Here is a 26,059-nt window from a genome sequence, read left to right as displayed (position 1 = left end):
GAGTGAGGAGACCCCCACAGTGACCGCCCCCTCCACACACAGCTCTCAACCACAGACAACACTTACAGAGCCGGGCCATTTAAACAAGCAGCTCCCGCAGCGCTTCACACACACACTCAATATGAGCACCGGCGTGGAGCGGCTGTTTGACGAGCTCGGTCACTTCAGGAGGTAAGTTCATGAGCTGAGAGTAATGCAGGTCACTTTATCTCCTGTTCACACAGACTCTGTTTATAATTCATATATTCTAACATGTTCCATTTGGCTCTCAACATAATCAAGAGCTGGTTAACTAGCTAGCTTACAAAAATAGGGGCTACCATCTGAAACTAGATACCAGAGAAAGTTGGTCTTAAACTGGATTTCACAGCAGGAGAGCTAGACTGTATGATATGTGCAAGCTTGGTTTGCTTGGTTGTGCTTTTGTGGTATTTTTTTGCCCAAAAGTTTTAAAATGTTTGCTTAAGTTAGTTGTTAGGATATAAAAGTAGTTCCCACAAGTGGTTTGTTTAAAATGTTTAATTGCAGAGACAATTTACCACTGTTTTTTAGAGTGGTGTGATTAAAATTATTAACATAGGTGTCTCTGGAGTATGAAATAGCAAAATAAGCCTATATTTGCAAAGACTAAGCCATCCAGATGATTTCATCAGGATAAATAAAGTCCCTAAAATGTTTGTGCATCATGGTTGTGATTAATTAATTAATCAAATATTTGACTGAAGATTAAGAATACCTAATCTTTCCATTCTGATGAGAGTGAATTTGTTTGGATGGTCAGAAACAACACAAGAACCATCAAGGAGTTCACCAATCACTGAGATCACCAATGTCACTATCTACAGACATGAGTTTTACATTGACACAAACTGAAAGGCTGCCATCCAAGAAAAAACTCCTGCTTCAAAAGTTCAGATAAATAGATACTTTATTGATCCCAGAGGGAAAATCTAGACTTTTAAATTTTAAATTAAAGAGAAAAAGTTGAGCTGACCCCTAGACGGTTGAACCAAATGTTAAACACGGTGGTGGCTACATCATACTATAAAGCAGTTTTCCTGCTAGTCCAGCTGTTACATTGTCATATATAAACCCTAATGGCTCAGGTGCCCTAAACAACATTTTATTATACTTAAAAAAAAAACAGTGATACGTGACTGGCCAATTAAAAAAAATACATGTTCTATTTGCTCCAAAGTGTTAGTATATGGAGAAAGCTGTTCACTAGGACCTGTGAGATTCTATAAAGGCTGCATTCTAGCACTGGACAGGGTTTGTATCTGGTGATGAGTTTGGAGTTTTTGTTTTGTTTTTTTGAGTTCCGATAAATGTTTTACTTTCCTGGAAAGGGGCTGACTTTTAAGCACAGTTGACATTTTTTAAGTAGGGCTGAGGTAAGGCCTTTGGGGAGGCCATGTTAATCTGCTTCCTTTGATGTGTGTTTAAGGTCATTGTCCTGTTGTAACACTAAATGTGTTCAAGTTTCAACCATGTAGTTGGTTAGAGGTTATGCTGAAATATTCTAATCTAAATCAAGATGATAATATTTTAACACAACACAAAAAAGCAATGTTATTATTAGGATTAACATATTCTTTAGGTACATTTCTATTACACAAAGACATTTTTGATGTCTAAATACCTTTTTGCTTAATATGTTACTGAAGTGTTTTGTCCAGTCTACATAGTCCAGTTGTCATAAACATTTGATGGCATTTTTATTTAATGTTATACTGAAATTTTAAGTCTGATTACTTGTTGTTATAAACATGCACTCCACCGCTGAAATTGACCCAATATATTTAAGATAAGACAGGACAGTCCCACTGTGGGGTTTTTTACAAATTTACGAATTTACAAAATATTCTTCTTTTCCTAGGTTCCAGGCTTGCCTGTACTTCGCTGCAGTTTTCCAGGCCACCTCTTGTGGGATTCACTATCTGGCTTCGGTGTTCCTGGTGGAGACGCCGAAATTCCTGTGTGATGCACCTGGAAATGTCACAAATGTTCAGTACGGGAACCACTCAGCATCATCCCTGGAGGACATCTGGTCAGTTTACAAGCCCGGGAAGGGTCCGGTAGTGGTGCAGACAGTTGATGGAGAGCAGTGGGAACTCAGCCCCTGTTGCAGGGTGCTGCGCCACAACCCGGTCGACTTCCACTACGAGTTTGATGGCAATAGGACTGTGGAGGCATGCAGTCAGTACGTGTTCGACCACAGCCAGGTGGAGCAGAGTATAGTGACAGAATGGGACTTGGTGTGTGATAAGGAATGGCTCGCCAAGCTTTCACAGCCCACTTTTATGCTTGGGGTCCTGATTGGAGCATTGGTGTTTGGAGACATTGCTGATAGGTATGTCCATTGTTTGTGCAACTATGTTTTGTATGTTAAAAAGCACAATAAAATATATTTAATAATATAGCATATTATAGTGTAAATCAATTATGTTTTATTTACATGGATTTATTTTGAGCTGATGCTGCCCCTAATTGTCTACTATTACAATAAGTAAAACTAATATTATAAACTAAAGGCTAATGGCTAATCTGTTTGGCCAGTAATTAGTTCTAAACTCTTTGGCACAGCTTTTTTTTTAAAAAGTTTAAAAAGTTAAAAAACCCTTGAATTTGCGTCTGGCCTTTCCAAGCCATAGCAACATGATTAGGATCTGGATGATGTGGTATACATACCATTATATATAATTGCAATTAAAAATTCATTATGCTATTATTATTTTAATAGCTAACTAACACAACAATGATATTCACATTAAACTAAAAAAGTGTCACTTTAATGACAACTGCAGAGCCATAGAAGGCAAAGCAGCCCCATAACCCTGGCTTTTACCAAGAAGTGTAAGTATATCGTTCCATATATATGTTCCATAGGCCACAAAGAATGTCTAGTTTTGTTTTATCACAGAACATAATCCCAAAACTTCTGTGGCTTATTTATATATATTATATATATATATATATTATATATATTAGTTTTGAGCATTTTAAAGCTGACTGTTGTTGTGCTCATGAGTCAGTGAAGGTGTACAGGTATGGAGACCTTCAGCATTTAGTACTGTCTTACTGTCTTTTGCAGTCATTTTGACCATCTGCCTCCTCATGAATTTGGCAGCTGGTCATAGCTACTTGGCTTACTGCCATGTTCAGGCATTGCAGATAGGTTTTCTCTAATTTTGAACTATGTCTCCAACTGTATCTACTTTAACATTCAGTACCTTTGCTCCTTTTTAATCTTTTCCTTGTTTGTACAAGGTAATGACCCCTTTTCTGAAATGTTCATGAGAATTTTCTTGCATGCAATCAAACCTCACAGTCAACAAACCCATTGACAGTGCAGGTATTAGATGTGTTTTATCTCAAACACAAACCTGATACAACAACTAAAGAACACCTGTTTAGTAAATGTGTTCAATCCTACAAGGAATCCTGTTCAGAGATAACTCTGAGACAGCAGTTTTCATTTAAAGTGGCATCTTGTTGTTGAACTTGGAGAAATCATTTATTATATTTGTGGTGTTGATAACAAAAGTTAATAAGTGTGGACTACACTGAGTATTTAGAAAAACCTCAGGGAGAGTCAAATTTTACCTGATTACTGTCATTTATTGAACTGTAGTTCCCATTAAAACAACACCCCATTGTTGAAATTTACTGACTAATTCAGTAACATGTTTCAATACCTAAGCAGTATTGTCATTGAGCAAGTAAGAATGTCCAAAATACACATTAAATATATCTATTCAGCACGTCACAATCATTTCTGCTTTAAGCTACATTAACTACTACTTTGTAATCTAAAATAAGTTGTTTAAGCATTAATGAGTCAGGTGCACCAATTTCACCAGTATTCAAATACAGTAAAATCAGAATACTAACATACTGTATGACTTGTATATGTAGCATGTTTACAGTGAATAGCTTTAAAACGTAGCTTTAAAATGTGTATGAACACATTTTTCACTAAATTTTAAGTTATTTTTGCAGCATTAAGCATTTTATGACTATTTTATTTCATTGTTTCTTTCTCCAGGGTTGGCAGGCGCCCTGTTCTGATGGCCACCAGCTTATGCCAGTTTGCCTTTGGTATTATTGTGGCATTTACAGGAAACTACTACTTTTTTGTAGCAGTGCGCTTCCTACTAGCCATGGTAAGTCACACACTGCGAGAGCATAGATTTCATGAAGACACATTCTTTAGTATAAGACTGTATTCTTCTTTACTTTACAGTAAACAACACCCCACTTTCAGTGTGTGAGACTTTTGTACTATACCGCATATTTTTAATTGATCCATGATTGTCCTAAATTCATAGAGCAGATCCACTAAGAGTGGATCCTGACTACTGCTATGACTAACTAATTAGTTCCTCTGTCCAGCAGAGGAAGAAACTGTTTGCTTTTTATTGCTCAAATCCTTTACCAGCGCTCTTCATTTCTCCCATTCTTCTCCACCTCCAATTCCATCAGAGCAGTTGCTTATAGCAGCCAGGAGATGCCTCTCTGTTCAGATACACTTAACACACACTCACATTGCAGTGGTCTTATGCTTAGGGAGACACACACATACACCCACACTGTTCTGTTTCACCTCACTTTTATGACTCTGTTGCTGTGGAAAAAGTGTACTATGCAAAAGTCACACAATTTCATCTGTTTAATTTTTAGTCAGTTTTATCTGTCATTTTCATACACAGAGAAAAAAGAGACTTACAGCCTTGCAAAACCTGGTTGACTATCATGCTTGTCCCCATCAGATAAACATTAGTTTCTGGACTAAGATCTCAGATCATCTTTCTCTCACTTTTCACTTTTCTCACTGTCCATCGTTCTGTCTTCTCTTTCTTCTCCCCCTACCCCAGGTGTCGAGTGGTTATCTAGTGGTGGTCTTCGTCTATGTTACGGAGTTTACCGGGAGTAAGGTCCGTACCTGGACTTCTATGCACGTGCACGCAGCCTTTGCAGTGGGCATCATGGTGGTGGCTCTGGTGGGGTATTTGGTGCGTGTCTGGTGGATGTATCAGATCATCCTGACCCTCAGCACATGCCCATTTCTGCTCTACTGCTGGAAGTTCCCTGAGACGCCCTTCTTCCTGATTGCTAAAGGACGACACCAGGAAGCACAGCAACTGCTGGACACCATCGCCCAATTTAATGGTCTGGAGCCCAAACTCAAGGTAGAACTTCTACTACAACCAGTGCCTAATGATGTCTTTCTTTGGCAAACAGACATTTCTATTTTATTACTGAATAATGAGAGTGTTTTTTACACTCTCCCCAAATAAATGAGGTCTCACCCAGGAACAGTTATGGGCTTGTTTGGGGAGGAGCTCATTATCGCTGGGTTGTTTTCACACACAAGAACTTTAGTAGTACTAGCTATAAATTATGTACATATATTATTTAAGGCGTACAAAATGTAAGGTACTCATTGTGGGACCTACTGCTTTAACCTATGTTCAAGCCCCCCCTTGTGACCAGGTGAGACTGGTGGTTTTCTTTTCAGTGCTGGTCTTGTAATATTTGGGCATAGGGCTATGTTATGTGTACATTTACCTTCCTTGTGACATAGTGACACTATGTTCTTGATTGACAGCGGCTGTGTAAATAGGAAAGAGCAATACATGATTTGTGAGGACAGCAGGTAATAAACTGCCAATCATAGCAAATTGGACAGTGTTATATGGACTACACATGCTTTTTTTTGGTTGCTTTTGCTCGCTAGAGTGGGTCACTCAAAGCCACATGGCCAGTCAGCATTGATTAGACTGTGAGTCATGGAATGCAGCCAACCCTATCACCTTACCACTGAGAGCTGGTGGGATATCTCACCATCTGCAGCTCGACAGCTGAGTTCATTACAGTGCTAATGTGACTAGACTGCATGGCCCAGATTCGTTGGACTGTTGTTCAACGGTTTGATATATATATTTTTTATCATTTTGTGATAGCAGAGTTAGAAAGCATTTACTTATAATATCCAGCAATATACAGTACTGTGCCAAAGTTTTAGGCACCAAAGTGAATTACACTAATCCATTTATCTCAGCAATATGAGTGTTTTTACCTGAAATAAGCACCACATATGATTTGAACAGATGCAAACAAACATAAATACAGTAATATGTAACAAGGAATTCTCATTTTTAACTAAACATGCTATATCCTATGAGCCAAGCTGTAGAACAAAGTTTAGTTCCAGATTTCTCCTGGATGCTCCTCAGCCAGCATGTGTATATGTTCAGTTCCTGATTTACCAAATTTACCAATTTACCAAAACCAGGTGTTGATATGATGAAAACTTGAAATAACTTTATTATTAAACTCAGATGAGGAGAGACTAGGAGATATTTATTTATTTGTATTTATTGTAATACTAGTGCTTTACTGAGCTAATAAATCCTTACTTCACAGATAAGAAGCTTTTTCTTCACTAACAATTTCCACAGGTGCCTAACATATTTGCACAATACTGTATACCCAGCTAAAATTCTCAGAATAAAAACATATTTGCGTACATGTTAACATATATTTCAGGTTTTTGGTCAGGTTTTTGGTTAGGTTTGCAGTTACTAACTGATATATGATTTACCAGCCATACGTTACCCCTGTTTATCAATAGAGCAAAAAAATACCAAAGGTATGCCATTTTATTGATAATGACAGCTCCTGTTCCGTACTCGGGTTTTTGTGCCATTTCCAGTTATTGACTGTACCTGAAGAGCTTAAATGGCAAAAATAAAGGGAAAAGATCTGGGTGTTCTAAAATGTTTGACATTATTGGAGAAATAGTCCACCAATCAGAAGATCCAGCTAACAGCAGTGATCAGAAACTGAGCAGAAAAGTCCAGAGCATGAACGACAACAGCTGTAACTATGCCAATACTTTTGGTATGCCTAATATGGTGGGCCGTTTACACAATGTTAAAAAACAGCATTGCTTGTGTGCCTTGTACAGTCAAGCTAGTGCAACACACATTAACATGACCATTTTCGTATCACTGTTCTGCTAAGAATATTATATGAGAGTGTTCTACAAACAAATGCTACAGTCTACTGAGGCTACTTAATTACTGTATTTGTAATACTGCATTTCCTCACAGCATCAGGGAAGCTAAGACAGATATGTTGACATTAACTTGTGCTTTTATAGCTATTAGGTACGGCTTCTGCAGGGAGCTGTTTAAACTGTTTTTTTTTTAACCAGCTCTTGACCAGCATAGTGTACATTGCATTTAATTTTGGTCACGCTTGTTATGCAGTTTATGTCACTGCAGCTATTTATAAGAGCCACATAGCACAATATAGCATAACACTGTAATAAGAACATGGGATTATTTTTGTAAATAAATCTTACTTGTCTTTCCAGAATGTATTCTTAAAAATGATAACTGAAATAATGTTAAGGTCAGATATATGCTCTCCTGCGCAATATTACTAAGCCAGTGTTTTGTATATTATGTGTGGTGTAGGTGTCTGAATTGATTGAAGACAGTGGGAAGCCTTTGCTGACGGATGGGCAGATCCAGGAGTACAAGCCGGAGGAACCAGAGAAGAAGCTGAGTATCCTGGACATGTTTGGTAGCTGGAAGATGGCTGGTCGCAGTGCTACCTGCTGGTCCATCTGGTTTATTGGCTCCCTAGGCTACTATGTGTTTAGCCTAGGCTCCGTCAATCTGGGAGGAAACCAATATGTCAACCTCTTCCTGGCTGGTAAGAAGGCTGAATTCTTAATTAGCCTAGCATTAAATAATGTATTACATTTGCATGCTGTGAGGATTAGGATGATCTAAACATTGCCATGCCTTTGGGAATATCAGTGTAAACATAAGCACATACCAGATATCCCAAAGTAAGTGTGTATAAGTAATGATGTTTAAATTAGGATAGGTCTGTGTACTGAAGCAATCAGTAAAATTTCTCTTTACTCAGCCTTAAATACACAGATTGTCTCACTGACCTCTATTTTGAAACACCACACATACAATAATATACCGTCAAGCTTGTTGGCATTTATGGGGTAAAGTCCATCTTAAGGACACCAGTTCCTAGTGTTTCATCACCAAGGTTTGTATACAAAGTTGATATTTGGGGTTTAACTCTTTTTTGACAGGTGCAGTCGAGCTGCCCTCGTATCTGATTGGCTGCTTTGCGATGGACCGTGTGGGCAGGAGAAAGACCTGTGCTCCAGCACTTCTGCTGAGTGGAGTAGCCTGCATGCTTATCATCGCAGTACCTCAGGTACAGGACTGTGTTTTTTGTCTGTGCATAAGTGTTTAGAAAGGACAATCAATATGCCCCAAATACACCACAATTATCAGAACATTTTGTTCTTCTGAAGCTTGTTAATGAGTTTGTTGAGCATTTCCAAAAATATACTACTCATGAAGAAACAGAATGAGTTAACAAACTTAAAATTATACTGTAAAGTTTCCTATTAGTGTCAAAATAGTTCAATAGAGATGATACAAATTATGATATCATAATAGCATTCAGTCAAATACTTTTTACTGGATAGTTTTACAGTTATGCTCTGAGCTAAATCTAAGGGGAGATTAATAAAAAAGACGATGATAACTATGACCTTTCCAAAAAGAACATATTGTTGCGCAATCTGTGACAGTAATGATAACATGCAGTCCATTTATTTATCCCTGGTCTGTAGTAATGTCTTCCTTTATTTAGTTTCAGGACGCTGTGTGTGTGTATGCATGCGTGTGTGTACGGAGCTTGAGCCGAGCACTCTGTGTTTACGTCTGTTTTTGTTGGACTGACACCAAAATGCTAATGCCAAGCTAAAACTACCCAAACAGGGAAGAACTTTGTCCCCTCAAACACTTAAGTAAAGGGACACAGAACATCGGGTAAACAGAGGGACACTAAAACAGAGTGAAGGTGGTCTGCTGAGGAAAACCCGCTGAAACACTCGTCCATGAACCTCCTGACCGGCAGTGTGTGTTTACTTAGCATGGCATGCTGTTCTCAATCAGGAAACAGATCTATTGAAAAACAGTCCGCAGCGCTCACTGCTAGCTCATAGAAAAACATTTGAACTATGACATACTCAATAACACACAGGTCCACAGGCCCATAGTGAGTGTTTAACAGTGGTATGCTAAAAGATATTAATGGTTATTGAAGTGAATAGTACAACATTATATGGTTAAAAGGGCCAAAGTCCACATATCATGTATTATTAGTTGATCACATATTAAAATGATTATATTATGACATATAGTGACTTTTTTAATCAACAATGTGATAGGTGTACTCTTGTACATCTAATAGAAAAGTCATAAAACAGTTGCCCTTGTTGGACCACTTTTATTATGAACATCTAATCTGTCAGCTGAGAACAGAAAGCTGTGGCTGCAGTTGGCATAGACTTACCATAGACTTAAAATGGGCTGGGGTGATGACCCAACATATAGATGTCACTGGTGAGCACCATCAGGATCAGTGGCGGAAGCAGGAGGGGTTAAACAGGGACCTTATCAGTAGGGGTGGGAATCGATTACTATCTCACGATTCGATTCGATTCCGATTTTAGGGGCCACGATTCGATTCAAAATCGATTTTTGATTCAAAACGATTTGAATTATAACAATTTCTGCTTCTGGCTTATGAATCTTATTGAAAAAAAAACCCTCCATAATATACACTGGTCCTGGAGCAGGTAATGTGTTACAAAAACAATAAAATGTGCAGGAATGTGGGTCCTCAGTGACAGAGGAATCACTGGGATATCACAATGACGTTAATGAACAATAAATAAATAATAAATAGCACTGCTTTATTACCAGGCTACTAGCGGTGGTGTGTAGGTGACGCTGCTGGGCTGATGTGATGATAGCAGTGGAGCGCTAAAGTTCAGGAGCAGCTGCTGATTAACTAGTTAATTTAAGGTCGTTGTATTTCTTCAGAAAGGGGGCAGGAGGTGGAGAAATTAATTCATATTGTCCATTCCTTAATTCCTCTGTGATGAGGAGCTGAAATTAGCTCTGATTAGCTTATTGTTATTTTTCCGTTCCGCCTTAAATGCTGCAGCCTGCTGCCACCTGTAGCGTTATTTAAGGTGGAACTGGAAAGTTAGCTAGTTAGCTAGCTAACAGTTACTGAAACTAACTACTAGCGATCTTTTTTATGCTTGTTATGAAGCATTCTGCCATAAAACATTAAAACTACACGTTAATCTAAGGTAATATAGTGCTTGTTCTGCCATCTTACCGGTGATTCTCAAACACCTACTACGCTCTGTGTGGGTCTGGAAGACCTCGGTTTGAAGGGACAAGCGGGTTGCCAGGTCCAACAAAAATACCCAGCCCAAAATCAGTCCAAAACCCGCCCCTCAGAATCGATTTTGGGACATTTTAAATCGATTCTGAATCGTAGTAAATGAGAATCAAGATTCTTATGTGAATCGATTTTTTGGCACACCTCTACTTATCAGGGTTGTACCCTGCACACTGGTCCTAATTGGGACCCATGTGAGATAAAGGTGATCTGTACTGATGACACATGCCCACCTGAAACCTACCTAGTCCACATTCCACCTATTAGCATCCTGACTGTGTTGGCTGGGTTGAACACTTCAGTCATTTTTCTATAGGTGTTCTGTAGTGTCAACTCAAAAGTGAACAATATGATAAAGTATATTTGCTCAGTAACGTTTAAAAGCACTGTCTGTGTTTTAGTGTTCAGTATTCTGCTCTTTATTCTGTAATCATTTGCCAGAAAGTTCACATTTAAGACTCTGTGGCTCACTGGACCAAGGCACCACAAGCTCACATAAAATATTGCATGAGGTGTGTTCCATGTTTCACACTGGCTGTCTGAAATGCTGACTCACTGTCTGAATAACTAGGTTAATCTAGTGCCAGGCTGCCGTGCTCCAAACACTTAAAAATAGCCCCTGTATGGTAGCTGCCAAGCACATGTTGGGGTGTAGAGAGGTGTCAGACGTTCATATCAGACAGTAGTCCACAAAACATGCTAAACAAATAATATGAGCTGTAATCAGCTGTCTAATATAATTAATGTCTTGTAGATTTCAGAATTCTTACTCTGAGAAGTTTGATAAATATGGGCCAATAAATGGAGAAGGGTAGGTCCATTTTTTTATCTAGCAGCTGAAATGTTGGCAATGTATCAGAAATTCATGAATAATGGACCAATAGAAATGCTCCAATATTTTTTAATAAAATCTCAGTGTAAAAGTCTACACTAACTTCCACTGAAAGTTTTTTTTTTCTGTAAAGTTGAAATAGAGATACGAGTATTTTGTGTGACAGGAATTACATCCAAGTATTGGACTGACTGGCTGCATTTCACTCATGGTTGTTTTTCAGGGAACTACGTATGTACAGCCTCACTCTAAGAACCTCACTCAGCAAAGCTATCAGAAACCTTGCTCAACTGCTGTGAACTGAAATAGATATTCATATTCTGTCTCCCTCTCTCTCTTTACTGCAGGACATTGAGTTCTTGGCGATTATTCTCAGTATGACGGGGAAGTTTGCCATCGCCATTGCATTTGGCCTGGTTTATTTGTACACGTGTGAGTTGTACCCCACAATCATCAGGTCTGTAAAATGAATACACTATATAAAGATATATAGTGTAAACAGAGAAAAGCTATGTGCAGTATGTGTAAAGTAATGTCTCGTCCTGTGCAGGTCTCTAGCGGTGGGCAGTGGTAGTATGATGTGTCGGGTTGGAAGTGTGGTGGCACCGTTCTGTGTCTACCTTGCTGACGTCTGGATCTACCTGCCTCAGGTATTAACACCACTGTCATTTTAGATTATACAAACTGATTAAGGAACATGTAACCAGTTAACTGTTTAGTATATTTTATTCAGAATCAAGAACTACAGTTAATAGACCCAGCTTCACAGAATGTTGGTAAAAGTCTCATTCCAACATTTTAACATTGACTTCTTCTAAAAGTTATGATTTTTTTTTTTCCATTTTCCTGTAAGCAACCATTTAGACCCGTGGTCCGCAACCAGCGGACCTCGGTCCGGATACGGACCCATATGCCATCCCTTCCGGACCCGGAATAAACTGTTAAAATATTTTTTAATTTTGACGGGAGAATTAATTTTAAACCGGAGCGTTTATTTTCTCCCTATCTGACACAAGTGTTTTTTCCAGCACTGTACTGAGCAAGGATTGGAAGCTACAAACCAATCGCGTGCGAGTCATACTAACCACGTGGTTCAACTAGCGAATCAAATCACCAGCTTGAACTCAGAGCGAGTTGTATGAGCAAACCGAAGCCGAGGTTTGTAGCAGGCACAGACATCCACGCAGTGTGATATAAGGAAGAGAAGGTGAAAGGCGAGCGAAAAGCGATTGAAGTGAGAAACGCAGGGAGATGATACAGGAAGACAGGACGTGAATTACAGTCAGAAGAGGTGCAAACACTATGGCGCTTTCAAAAAAGAGAAAAGTAGACGCCGAAAATCGAGCGTTCAACACGGAATGGACTGATGCATACATGTTCATTCTTCCACCCGCGAGCACGAAACCAGTGTGCCTCATATGCTCCGAAACCGTGGCACTTATTAAAAGTGCCAATGTCAAGCGTCACTATGAGACTAAGCACAAAGCATTTGACCAATCATACCCCCCTAAGTCTGAACTCCGGACGCAGAAAATTCGAAGTCTCACTGCCCAATATGATCAGTCCACCAGGGTATTAAGCCGTGCTTTCAGCGCACAACAGCGTGCTAATGAATGTTCCCTCCGTGTTGCTTGGGTTTTAGGGAAACACAAAAAGCCCTTTACAGATACAAGTGTTGTCAAAGAGTGCATGACTGAAATAGCAGAGGCGTTACTTGATGGTAAAGAAAAAGATGAGCTCTGTGACAAAATAGAGAAAATACCCCTGTCAGCCTGCACAGCCACAAGGAGAAGTGAGATACTAGCTCAAGATTCACTGTCCCAACTGGAAGAAGCTATTTGTAAGGCACCGTGTGTAGGTCTGGCTGTGGATGAATCTACTGATGTGTCTGACAATGCTCAGCTATTGGTTTACATAAGATTCTTAAACAGGGAGAAAAATGAGTTCTGTGAAGACCTCTTAGGCGTGACTCCCCTGCAGACCACTACCAAAGGAGAAGACATCTACCTGGCCATTAAGGAAATGCTATCAAAGCGAGGAATAGAGCCAAAAAAAGTGATATCAATAACCACTGATGGAGCCCCTGCCATGATAGGGAGAGGAAAGGGAGCTGTGGCAAGGTTGAAAGAAGACAACGCTGACCTGATCTCTTACCACTGCATTATTCATCAGGCTGTCCTTTGCTCCGCCCTGTCAGATGAGTATGCTGAGGTGATGAAGACCATGATGAAAATCATAAACTTTCTCAGGGCATCTTCTTCTTGTCAGCATCGCATGCTCAGGGAATTTCTCAAAGAGACTGATGCAAACTCTGATGATCTTTTGCTACACAACAATGTTAGATGGCTCAGCAAAGGCAGGGTGCTAGAGCGATTTTGGTCAATTAGACGTGAAGTAACAGCTTTCTTGGAAAAACTGGAAAGTCAGAAAGCAGCCAACTTTTCTGTCTTTCTAAATGACGAGAAAAACATGGGTATCATTGCTTTTTTGGCTGATATCATGTCACACCTGAATGGGCTTAATTTGCAGCTGCAGGGAAAGAATAATTCCATTTGTGATCTGATGACAGCTGTCCGCTCATTTCAACGAAAACTTCAGGTGTTCAAAGAAGATCTGCAGGGAGACTACACACACTTCCCAAAAGTGAAACAGGTGCAGGGCCATAGAGATGTCTCCTCTTTTGTTGAATTTGTTGACAAGTTGATTGAAAACTTTAGCAAACGCTTTGATAGCTTCAGCATTGGAGAGGAGCTCACACTCTTCATACAGAATCCATTTCTCATCACTGATGTCAGAGCATTCACAAATGATGTCACACATCACTTCAAGTGGGCAAACACTGGACCTCTCCAGATGCAAATGATTGACCTCCAGGCAGATGTGGCCCTGAAAGAGCAGTTCGCAAGAACCGAATCTACCACCTTCTGGCTCCAGATGGTTTCTGAGACAGCTTTCCCAGATCTGAAAAAAGTGGCCCTGTTTATCTTGACCATGTTCGGCTCCACATACAGCTGTGAGGCAGCGTTCTCTACAATGAACATAATCAAAACAAAATATCGTTCCAAGCTCACCAATGAGCATCTGCACATGTGCATGAGAATGGCACTGACCTCCTTCAAGCCCAGATTTAAAATGTTGGCAGGGCAAGCCAAAGCTCAATTCTCACACTGAGCAGGGGAAATTGGGGAAAGAGATATCTGTAAGAGAAATAGTTCAGGTGTTTTGAGAGTTGTTTTGTTGAGGAGAAATATTGAGATTGTTCAATCAAAAGGAAACTGAAGCTGCTATTTTTTCTTATGCACTTTCTTTGTTTTTGAATACATAATTTAGTTATTTTTTATTTAAACTGCAGCCACACAATGTTATCCTGTGTTTCAGTGCTAATAAACTTCTTTAAAATGATTTTAACCTGTATTATTTTTTAACACAATTTATTTCGATATCGTCATACTGCAAATAGAAGATGTTGCGGACCTTTGCTTGAGGAAATTTATTTGAACTGGACCTCCTCACAGTTTTCTTGAATACCCCTGATTTAGACGTTACGAGAATTTTGTGTGCCAATGATGATAAAAGGCTAAAAAGAAGCTGATAGCTGTTTTCCATTGCCAGCTTGATATGTATCAAAATAGCTATGTATTGCCATGAGCTACTACCTCATGGCTGAAGATACTAAAGAGAAAATTGCCATTAACAATTTTCCCATCATATACCTTAACTGAAGGGGACATCATTTATAGTTAACATAGTCCTTTCATGCTAATATTGGCAAGACATTTATTTATAAAGGCTTGTTCATGAAGTGTGAGTTATAAATTGTCATGTCTGAATCTGATTCACTATTCTTTGATACAGCTTATTGTGGGGATCCTAGCCTTCATTATTGGAATTCTGACCATGTTCCTGCCTGAGACACTCGGAGAACCCCTCACCTCCACCCTGGAGGAGGCGGAGGCTCTGGGTACCAAGTTCAGCAAGAAACAGAGAAGAGAGGATGGAATAGCATTGAACCTGACTGACAGTAAAGCCTGAAAAAAAGAAACCAAAGAAGAAAAGATTCATACAGAGAGTACTTTACAATGTCCCACTGTTGACCACTGTTGACAGAAGACCACGCAGGATATCCAACCACAAAGGACCTATTTTTACAACACAAAAAGCTCATTTTTTTTGACAGACTGAACACCAACGATGGAATGAGAGTGATTGGCAAAGAAGCTATCCATGAAGGAAATCAACCTTGAAGACTTGTAAAAGACTTGTTCGCTTTTTGGAGCATTAATATTGTCTTAGATCCAAGTTTTGAGGTTTTGTTCAGCTACTGATTTGATATTTGAATCAGTAATGGACCTAGAAGTCAGTCTTGGTGGCTGGCTGAAGTGTTTGGCAATATTTGCTTTAAGAAACACTATTAATGAACTCTGATGGAAACATTCTTTAAGAATGACTCATTACAATTGTATTATTATAGGAAAGTTAATTGGTAGAAAAGTATGTGGTTGGGTGTTTTTTTTTCAGTTTGGCTGCTTGGGATTTGTATGTCATTTGTATTAAATGTAAAGAAAATGTGAAAGTTAATAGGCACATCATTTCTTACCTTTTTCACAAAACATACTAGTTGTACATTCACTTCATCTTATTTATCTTATGGAAATGTAAATGTAATAACAGTCCTGTTTCAATTTATGGGTTCAGTAATGTTAGTATGCCTATTCATCTCAAATCAGAAGTAATATATATTTATTAGCAAAAAGAGGTTGGTTGCTTCTATTCTGATTCATTTTCTTATAAATATTACACAAACATACATGTACAAATGTGAAAATGTATCATTTGATGTGATTTGCAAAGACAAAGATTAATTACATTGATGATTAACATTTATGTTAACATGTATGTGTTTTTACTGTCATGGTGGATCTGTATCATGTTTTGATAGTAACTGTAATTTGTTCATTTGTAAGTAGACCTTATTTATAAGATCTCTTTTACTAAACACTGGAATCCAATTGGTTTAACATTTGTTATTTATTGTATGTTGATGTATTTGCAGGGTGAACGAGTAATAATAATCTGTAATATCTCACATTAACTAAGTGTACACAGTTATTTAAAATGTATGTAGAATGGGAGGGTCATTCCTTATTGTACATTCCAGGATATGAAATAGGAATGGGTCTGTATTAAGACAAGTGTCTCTATAAGGAAAGTTATTATTTTTACTTTTCATACCTTGTACTATGGTGTGATTATGATGGCTGGATTAATGTAACATAATTTATTAACATGACACTTCTGTATACATGAATACAATACCTACCAAACATGCAACAACACAATTACTATGTAAAGGTTTACACAGGTACAATAGGCACCCCAAGAGAATAAAGCTCAGAACTTGCTGTGGTCTCTTTAATTAGCTTATTATGGCTAATAATAAGCTAATTAAACCCAAGTAATTCAAATTCTAGAGCCTTTTTGTGAGTCCTCATATCTTTTCCTAACAGAGAGTAGCGAGTGTCTCCTTAGTTCATAATGTAAATAAGAAATGGTAGTTAATAGTTATGATGAAAGTCAAATTGAGAAGATCTAGAAGATCAAGCCTGTAGAATTTTATCTTATGGTGATAAATGCTGTTACTGTATTACAGTAAATACTTTTTTACACTAATGTAACGTTTATTGGGCTGTCATCAAAAAATGTTTACTGTATTTTTACCACAAACTGTAGCATTAAAATTGATCAAACATCTAACCCATTTGCTTTTTGCATTAAGCCTGATGCATTTGTGAAACTAGACATAAGGTCTGTGTAAGATAATGATCCTAACCACACATCAACATCCACAATGAACTTCCTCCACCAATGAACATCCAATGAACACATCCACCCAGTGGATGATATGGCGCAGTGGATAACACCACCTCTCTTGCATGCAAACTTTCCTAACATGTTGGAGACTGGGGTTCAATTCTCGCTCTGGGTGACTATACTTTGCTACACCAATAAGAGTCTCTGGGCAAGACTCCTAACTGTACACTGGCCCACCTCTGTAATAGGAATAAACAGTCGCTCTGGATAAGAACGTCAGTTAAATGACATAAATTAACTACCTTATGCTAAAGCTAAGGGTATTATCATCACAGACCCTCACATTTAGCTGCTAATAAAAAGCATTTACAAGCAGTAATAACATGCCAAAGGGACGTACTGCGTATTGAGTCTGCAGTGGGAACAAGTTTTTACTACAGGAGAAGTCTTTATCGTTATTCCTTTTGGAAATCGGTCACAGTTTACCTGCTTAGCTATTTCTGACTTTAAAATGACATATATATTGTGTATAGTGTTTGAACGGAATCATCATGATTATTATTTTTTTCTTTGCAATGTACGTTCGCTCTGCATTGTGTGAATAAAATGTAAACTGCACTTGGTTTGTGGGGTCTCAGATTTCAAATGTACTGTAAGCTACTCATAGGCAGAAAAACACAAAATAATACATTTGTAAATTGTAAAAACACAGTTTTAATAGTTTTAGATCAAATTCTAACAAACAGAATCTTTTATTCATGCTCACAAAAAAAGCTTTTTATTCACCATTTCACTCTCGTACTGTGACACACAGGTAATACACATCTCTGGAACTGTAAATAATAACAAAACAGCTCTTTACAGTTGTTATCAGGAATTTGAGGTAATTATATTGCTGTTGTCTGTATTGAGCAAATGAGCTATGAAATAAATTCAATACTGGGCAACAAAGGATTGAAAGACGGCTATTTATACTAGAGCCACATGAACTTGATTTGAAGGTCGACGAGTTAAAACGCAGAAGCGTGATCAGGAAGTGCTCAGGAAGATTAGACGCAGGTGTATCCTGGGAAATGGAGTCTTTAGTGAGTAAACTAAAATCCGTGGTTGGCAACCTTGGTGACTTGCTCTCATCTCTAGTATGTTCCGTTTTCAATTGCTTAGTAATGAGACTCAGGAAGCTCATAGCTGATGTAGCTCATGCTATGATTTTTACTAAAATGTATGATGCATTATGGAGTTTAAAGTGCCTCATTATTACATTGTAATCGCACCTCAACTCGGTCACTTATAGAAAAATGGCCCACAGGGCATAGCTTGTGGTGTAACTGGGAGACAGGCTGGATGTGGGCGGAGTTGGATGTCCAACCATGCCTTCCTACAGGCTGCTCCGAGAGGCTTCTTGGACTTGAATACCATGAAACAACTGAGAGATATGGAATTCTGAAGCATGTCAGTAAAACAAAACTTGTATCACTTTGCCAACATGTTGCTAAGTAACGCCGTAAATACACAGGACAGTTTTGAATCATCACCTCCAGCAGCACCAGCAGTAGCGTTAGCTTAGCACAGGCTAGCGCTCAAACACGGCACCCTTGCCTGCAACTCTGGCTCGTCTTTTGTGGAAAAAAGGGAAAGAAATCGCTCGGCTAATGCCGTCTGACAGCCAGAATGGTAACCAGCCAGGCTAAGCTAAGTTAATGATGAGCTGAAGCAAGCTACGCTAACCTAACCACAGTCCAGCCATCTAGCTAAAACCAACACGACCCTGCAAAACAGGCAGAAATGCTCAAAAATGCGCAGCGTTCACCTGAAGACTCCACAGAGCAGGAGAGGAGAGTAGTAGCGTTATTTCATGCTCATAACGTTACTATCTGCGCTTATTCCCAATTTTTTCATGGCTTCCGTGGTGTTAGTCTGTATGAACCATAACTTTACACCGTTAGTAACAGTTTTTGTGGAACTACTTTTTGGCGGAAGGCACAGTCCATATTAAAGCATTTTCATTCTGAATTTCTTACATTTCTTTGAGTTATTTTCTTTATTCATTTTGTAAAAAAAATGCTGTATAAAAGCAATAGAACACTCGAGGTTGTGTGTTATCATGAATGACATCACGGCTGTGATGCAAATCACAGTCGTGATGTTATTCATGATAACACACTCCCTCTCGTGTTCTATTGCTTTTATACAATATTTTTTTTTTACAAAATGAATAAAGAAAATAAATCCCTGCCTCCGCCATGGTCTGCTTTCTCTCACTCACTGAACAATTCCAGTCCGGGAGGGGGGAAAAACACTGCCCGCCCACACTAAAAACTGATTGGCTGTCTCACACTCTTTGCAGAGAACAGGCCAATCAGAACCCTCTCTGTTTTCTCTCTCTCCTTCCCACACGCGATTAGAGAAAAAAAGTCTGTCGCCTGTGTGCGCAGTTGTGTGCAGTGCACTCTTGGGGCACTCGTTCTGAATTCCGGGAGATTATATGTGACTCGCGGGCATCAGGGAGCCACTACAGAAATGCGGGAGACTCCCGCAGCTTCAGGGAGACTTGGTTTGTCTGCCTACAAGGTGATGACAGAACAGCTCCTTCCTACCTGCACTCGCTCCTGAAGGCTTACGCTACCTCCCGGCCGCTGCGCTCCTCCAATGAACGTCGCCTCGCTTTGCCAAACATTCACACAAAGCAATCCAGACTGTTCTCATACAGAGTTCCCCAATGGTGGAACATACCTTCTACTACCAGATCAGGAGAATCTCTCACTATCTTTAATAAACTCCTGAAGACAGAGCTCTTCAAAGAGCACTTACTCTCTTAACACCTATAACACACTAGCTACTTCTAACCTCATTTCCTTCTTCCCCTCCTTCACTTCTCTATCCCATTATTTCCCTTCGACCTCCTTTATGCCCTGTCTAAGAATGTTTTTTTTTTTTTTTTTTTACCTTTAAGTTCTATGTCATCTATTTCTAATGTACATCATTACTATCGCATTACTATCATTACTAAGCTCTTACAATCGCCTACAAGGTGATGACAGAACAGGCTCCTTCCTACCTGCACTCGCTCCTGAAGGCTTACGCTACCTCCCGGCCGCTGCGCTCCTCCAATGAACGTCGCCTCGCTTTACCAAACATTCACACAAAGCAATCCAGACTGTTCTCATACAGAGTTCCCCAATGGTGGAACAAACTACCTTCCACTACCAGATCAGGAGAATCTCTCGCTATCTTTAAGAAACTCCTGAAGACAGAGCTCTTCAAAGAGCACTTACTCTCTTAACACCTCTAACACACTAACTACTTCTAACCTCATTTCCTTCTTCCCCTCCTTCACTCCTCTATCCTATTATTCCCCTTTGACATCCTTTTATCCCTATCCAAAGATGTTTTACCTTTAAACTTATTTTACATTGTACTTGTCTATTGTAAGTCGCTTTGGACAAAAGCGTCTGCCAAATGTAATGTAATGTAATGTAATGTAATGTAATGTAATGTAATATTTGTAAGACACTTTGGATGAAGGCATCCGCTAAATGTAATGTAATGTAAAATTAAAGCGCCAAGAGTCTAGCACCCAAAAGTCTTGTTGGTTGCAGTAGATGTGTAGCTCAGCCCATCCCTATAGGTTTCAATGACAAAAAAAGACCATCTTCCATCTGTTTTTTCTCTTCTAACTTCTGACAGTTCTTTTTTTTTACCTTATCAAGCAATTAACTGTAATGCAGAAACTGTGGTGAACTGTTGGTGACTGGCTCATTAATGTTATGATATCTTGTGGCGTTCCACAGGGTTTTACTGTAGGACCAATAAAACTGATGTTAAGAATGATAAAACTGTAGTTCTGAGAGTGAAGGACAGAAGTGTAGCTTACAGACAGGTTCTAAAGGGTAAAGCACTAAACACTAACTAATGTAATGATAGGAAAATTATAGGTAGAAACTTTGTCAGATGTCAGTTCTTAATATTTTAATGCAAGCAGATGTTTTTTCTAGTGTGCCACCTTGGGATGCTTCGAGTACCATCAGTGCTACCCGTACCACTGCTTTAAAGAATTCAGAGATGAAATGAGTTTTGATGGGAGCCATGATGCACCTGAACGCCTCCCGTCCAGGAGGGAAAAAACACTGCCCACCCACACTAAAACCCTCTCTGTTTTGCATGTGCCTCATGAATATACACACGAGAGGTGCGCCTTTCTCTCCTCTCCCTCTCCTTCTCTCACGTGATTGAGGAAAAAAGTCTGTCCCACACACGCGCGTTTGTGTTCACTCTTGGGCCACTCCTTACAGATTTCAGGAGATTTTATCTGACTTGCGGGGCATTGGGGAGCCGTTATTGATATCTGACATTCTCCCGCAACGTGTGTGTGCAGAAAAACGGAGAGCAGAAAATGTTTGTGAGAGGCAGAGTAAACCCATCGTCTAAAATAGCACATGGGTATATGCACACACAAAGAGAGAGAGAGAGATACTCTGCAGAGACCCTAAATACGCTACACCAAATTACATAGCTGTACACTTTCTTTTACAATTTAAATTTGAACATTAAACTACACATATTTTTTTTTAAAGCTGTGAATAAATCTGTATTTTTTATAAGACTAGGACTGCCTCTGTGTGTCTTTCTCTACTAGACTGGCCTTAATTCATACTTCATATATTCTGGTCTGAGTTTAGATCTAACTACTACAAAGGGGTTATGAACTTAAGTCGTAATTTCAAAAGTAATATTTAGAGACTTATCATTTTAATTAAAGGTATTATTACATTCTTATCGTTTTAATATTTCTACTGTTTCTACCATAATGCCACTCACCTCTAATGTGTATTTCCTTAAACATAATGCTACATTTCAGAATAACGTACCTCTCGTGACCTGAAGTGAAGCGAACACGCCCCCAAGTGTTCAAATAAAGCAAACACACACACTGTTTACTCTAATTAAACTGCAGTCAAAACTTAATTTGTACTTTTTAGAGTACTACTAAGAACATAAAACAAGAAGCAACACTTTTTAAAAGACTTTTATTTTGGAAGCTGTCCCAAAGTGAACGTGGATTTTGTACACTTGCTAGCCATTTCCTTTGCAATTCAACTGAACTTTAGTATGAGTGGTACATTTAGCTGCTCAGACTCCTTCTCAGATATATCAGTTTCAGATCATCAGTTTATGTAAGCTGTCACGTGTCAAAAAGAAAAATATATATATATATTTGCACTCTTGTTTTGTTTCCTGAGGATTGTAGTATATGGAATGCATTTTTACACAATTAATACTGTATAATAAATTAAAACCATAAAAACAATAAAAAGAAAACACATTTAAAACAATACAATACATACACTGAAAATACTTAACTGGCATGATTAAATGGTCTATGTTGAATTATCTGTCTTTTATTCCCTTACTCCTAAAAGAGCCTTCAAAATCTAACCATTTAGAATGTCTGAACTGTGGTGAATTCCAGGGGACAGATGGAAAGTTGAGGGGTAAAATTTAAAATAGAAAAAAATAAATTATTTATTTATTTCACAGTTAAACCCAGATAAGTGCTCTCTCTCCATCTTTCTCTAATGTTCATTATTTTAAAAGCTTGTCTGGTTTAAATAACTACTGAAATACGTATTTTGCCCAAATTTAGCAACTGTAACCACTACACTTTTAGTCTGTTAAAATGGACAAACTATTGAGATAACACTGTTTTCACTGTTAATTTCAGTTAATTAATTTAGGTGCAAATAATAAAAAGATTGCATTTGGAATAGTAGCAGAGATGTGCAGGATGCTTAAATAATGTTAAGGCTTTGTGAATATTTTTTAAATGAATTAGTAAAACATAGTATTGAGTATTACAGGCCTCCTGTGTACCACTACGCTGCCTGAAGAAGAACAATCAACAGGCACATAAAACAACTCCATCCACATACTGACAATAGGTAGTGTGTGTAGAAAGTTTTATGTAGAAGAGATGTTTAGGAGCCAGAAGTGAGTGGGACTTTACTTAACGTCTTTTTGTCCTCTGGAGTTACGTGGAGACTAAACCTTGACACATATTCAACATAACCAACACAGTATGTGGACCCTGGATCATCACATTCATATGTGCCTGCTAAACTTCCTAAACCTCCCCACATTCCACAGACCTCCTGTACCATTTGTGTGGGTTATTGTACTAAAAATTAAAGGCCAGGATCTCTTTTCCAAACCTTATTATTCCTTACCACTGTAATACAGTATTTTACACTGCCTGGCCAAAAAAAAAGTCTCCACCAAAAAAAAGGCCACACACCCTAATATTTCGTTGGACTACCTTCAGCTTTGTTTGCAGTTGTTCGCATTCACTGTGGCTTTGTTTCAATAAGCTTCTGCAATGTAACAAGATTTATTTTAAACCAATGTTTCATTAATTTTTCACCAAGATCTTGCAGCATTGATGATGGTGGAGTCTGACCACTGCACAAAGTCTGACCTCCAGCACATCCCAAACATTCTCAATGAGGTTAAGATCTGAACAATCCATGTGTGAAAATGATGATCCCATGCTCCCTAAATCACTCTTTCACAATTCCACCTTGGAATATGTCCGTGTCATCAGGGGAGAAAAAATCCATTGATAACCTGGTCTATATTCAGTATATTCAGGTAGTCAGCTGACCTCATTCTTTCAGCACATACTGTTGCTGAACCTACACCTCAACAACTGCAGCATCAAACCCACATCATTTACTCACTTAAATCCAGGTGGAGACTTTTATTTTGGCCAGACAGTGTATTTGGCACTTTATAAACTCATTAACACCAGGCAAGAGGATGGCATGAAATACGTTAATGCATAATGTGTGTAAAAATAAAGAGACCAATATTTATGTAATAGCTATTCACTGGTAAAGCATAACACTATGACTATGGATATCAAAAAAGGGGATCATAAAGTTATGCTTGATCAGAATATTGTCCTTTGTTTCTACTGAAGTTCATGTGTGATGTAATGAGGTCTGTTTGGTGTCAGAGATGAAGTGAATGGTAAGATACACTATGGCTGTGTACTGAAAGATGTACAAAAGGTACCCTAAATCACAAAACTGCCAGCCTGTAAGCATGTGTAGCAGTGGAGAACTCTTCCACAGCAAATCAGCTCACAATACATGTATCACATGCTTTTTTCCTGGACATCCACGAAAATGAACTAACATCGTATTAGTCTATACGTAGCATTATGGTGCTCAGAACTGATCATGGGAAAAAATTAAAGTAATTTCAAACTTGTGAAGGACCCTACATTACTTTATGAATTTAAATAAACTTTTGAATTATTATGTCTGTGAACTCTGATGAATAAAAGCCTCTGATATAAAGGTCCTTGTAGCTTTTTCTGTCCTGCTGTAGCAGAAGCTGCTTCACTTCTAGATTTTACAATGTGGCTATGATGATTTCTTTTCATTCAGTCAGTTGAGCAATACTGAGGTCAGACTGGATGTCTAATTTTGGATCACAAACACAAATGTCCTAACTAATACATTAGATAAATATAAGAGTGATAATGGTTTGATAAATCCTATGGTCTGTTCAGATGATCAGATAGCTTGATGACTGGATGCTTTGATATGACATCATTCAATTTTGAATTCCTCTTTGCAGTCCTGTAGTGAATGATTGGCACTACACATTACAGGTTAAACCAGATTACAGGTTTTCTCCAAAGTGCCACACTAAACTGACATTGCTTTTCTATGAATTTTAAGATAATGTGTGCGTATTATTAAACCTGTCAACAATGCCTTTAATTAGAGTCATATCCACTAATTAGAATGGGTGTCTGGAAAGTGTAATTTTAGTGCATATCGTCGCTGTCCAATGAAAAACACTTATCTCCAAAACAGCAATTTTACAGGAGAGAAAAAAAAACCTTGTAAACTTTCAATAGAAGTCAATGTAAAAAGAGTTTGTTTTACTTCATTTTGAAGAGTTTCTATTGGTCCGTTTATTAAGATATTTTGGCACAATATAAGGGACAGTTTGTCTGTTTAAATTATGTAGTAAACTAAAAATCTAAAAAAATGGAGATTCATAGGACAGCAACGATATGGATCATATATGCATTCAAGCAATCTGGATGCTACTGAGTGCTCTCATCTTATGTGTTCCTCCTTCTACACACCTCCTAAAGCTTGACCTATCTCACCTGGAGACTAAACACAACAAAACAAACAAAACAAACCAAAGCAAATGATTGAAAGTCATTTCTTTATGAACATCAACCAAGATAAAACCATTTGAAATTTGTCATGTGTCTCTTTAAATATATCTATTCCGGCCCATTTCCACAGCTAGAGGAGCAGACTGTCCTGCAGGGCCACCCCGTTAAAAACACGGGTATCACATGGTTACATTTACACACACACACACCCAAAGAGCTCTTGGGAATGCTATCTCCTTGTCTCGACTGCTAGACGGCGTCTGCACCAGTTGTCCAGAGCAATGTTCAAGGCTGGACCAACCAGTTTTTGGCATCATCCTCTACCTCCTCCACCTCTTCCTCCTCCTCCTCCAGCGGGTCCGGGGTATGGAGGGTGAGCTCACGCAGAAAGCTTGGCTCATGAGACGAGATTGGGAGTAACGACTTGAGGCCAATCTTCTTCTTGACGAGGTGAAACTGATCCCGCACAAAGTTGTAGAAGTCGTACTCGTACTTCATGCGGCGGTAGAGCACTTGCAGGGCCTCCAGCGTGGGCATGCTCTTCTTCACTGTGCCCGTCAGGTTCCCTACCTTCCAGAAAGCTGAGGAAAGATAACACATGGTTACAGAAATCAAGAGCTTTCAAAAAAATAAAAATAAACCTGCAGATAGAGTGGAAGTTGTTTCTCACAGATCAACAACAGAACCTAGTGTACTTTATATCCCCTTTCATGTGTTTAAAATTGTATTATTTGTGCATTTTTAAGAATTCATTTGCAATGCTGACTTTTTATTTTAACAGTTGTTCAATGCTCAAGAATGTAGCAAATAATATTTCACGAGTATATTACAGTATATTGGGCTTTTAAATATATTGTATTAATTGCATAAAAGACTTGCAGCACACTCAGTCAGAGTACTACAGTTTT

At 38.6% G+C, this 26,059-nt stretch overlaps 2 protein-coding genes across 2 annotated transcripts in view; one reads left to right on the top strand and one right to left on the bottom strand.

Moving 5' to 3' along the window:
* slc22a16 (solute carrier family 22 member 16) lies at nt 1-16,612 on the top strand. The gene is made up of 9 exons (XM_007255655.4): nt 1-171; nt 1,880-2,353; nt 4,049-4,166; nt 4,878-5,192; nt 7,488-7,728; nt 8,129-8,256; nt 11,488-11,597; nt 11,691-11,790; nt 14,996-16,612. Exons 1-9 carry the CDS (start codon nt 122-124, stop codon nt 15,170-15,172), a joined length of 1,713 nt encoding a protein of 570 aa, XP_007255717.1. The 5' UTR covers nt 1-121; the 3' UTR covers nt 15,173-16,612.
* An 8,569-nt stretch (nt 16,613-25,181) lies between these two features.
* The window catches only part of usta (uronyl 2-sulfotransferase a), a 136,992-nt gene continuing 136,114 nt past the window's right edge, over nt 25,182-26,059 (bottom strand). The window contains exon 8 of the mRNA XM_022665523.2: nt 25,182-25,732. Within this exon, the coding sequence (XP_022521244.2) occupies nt 25,437-25,732 (296 nt within the window). The 3' untranslated portion in view covers nt 25,182-25,436. The remainder of the gene's footprint in view (nt 25,733-26,059) is intronic.

Source organism: Astyanax mexicanus, chromosome 1 (genome assembly GCF_023375975.1).
Source record: "Astyanax mexicanus isolate ESR-SI-001 chromosome 1, AstMex3_surface, whole genome shotgun sequence".
Lineage (NCBI taxonomy): Eukaryota > Metazoa > Chordata > Actinopteri > Characiformes > Acestrorhamphidae > Astyanax > Astyanax mexicanus.
This window is presented reverse-complemented; position numbering and strand designations above follow the sequence as displayed.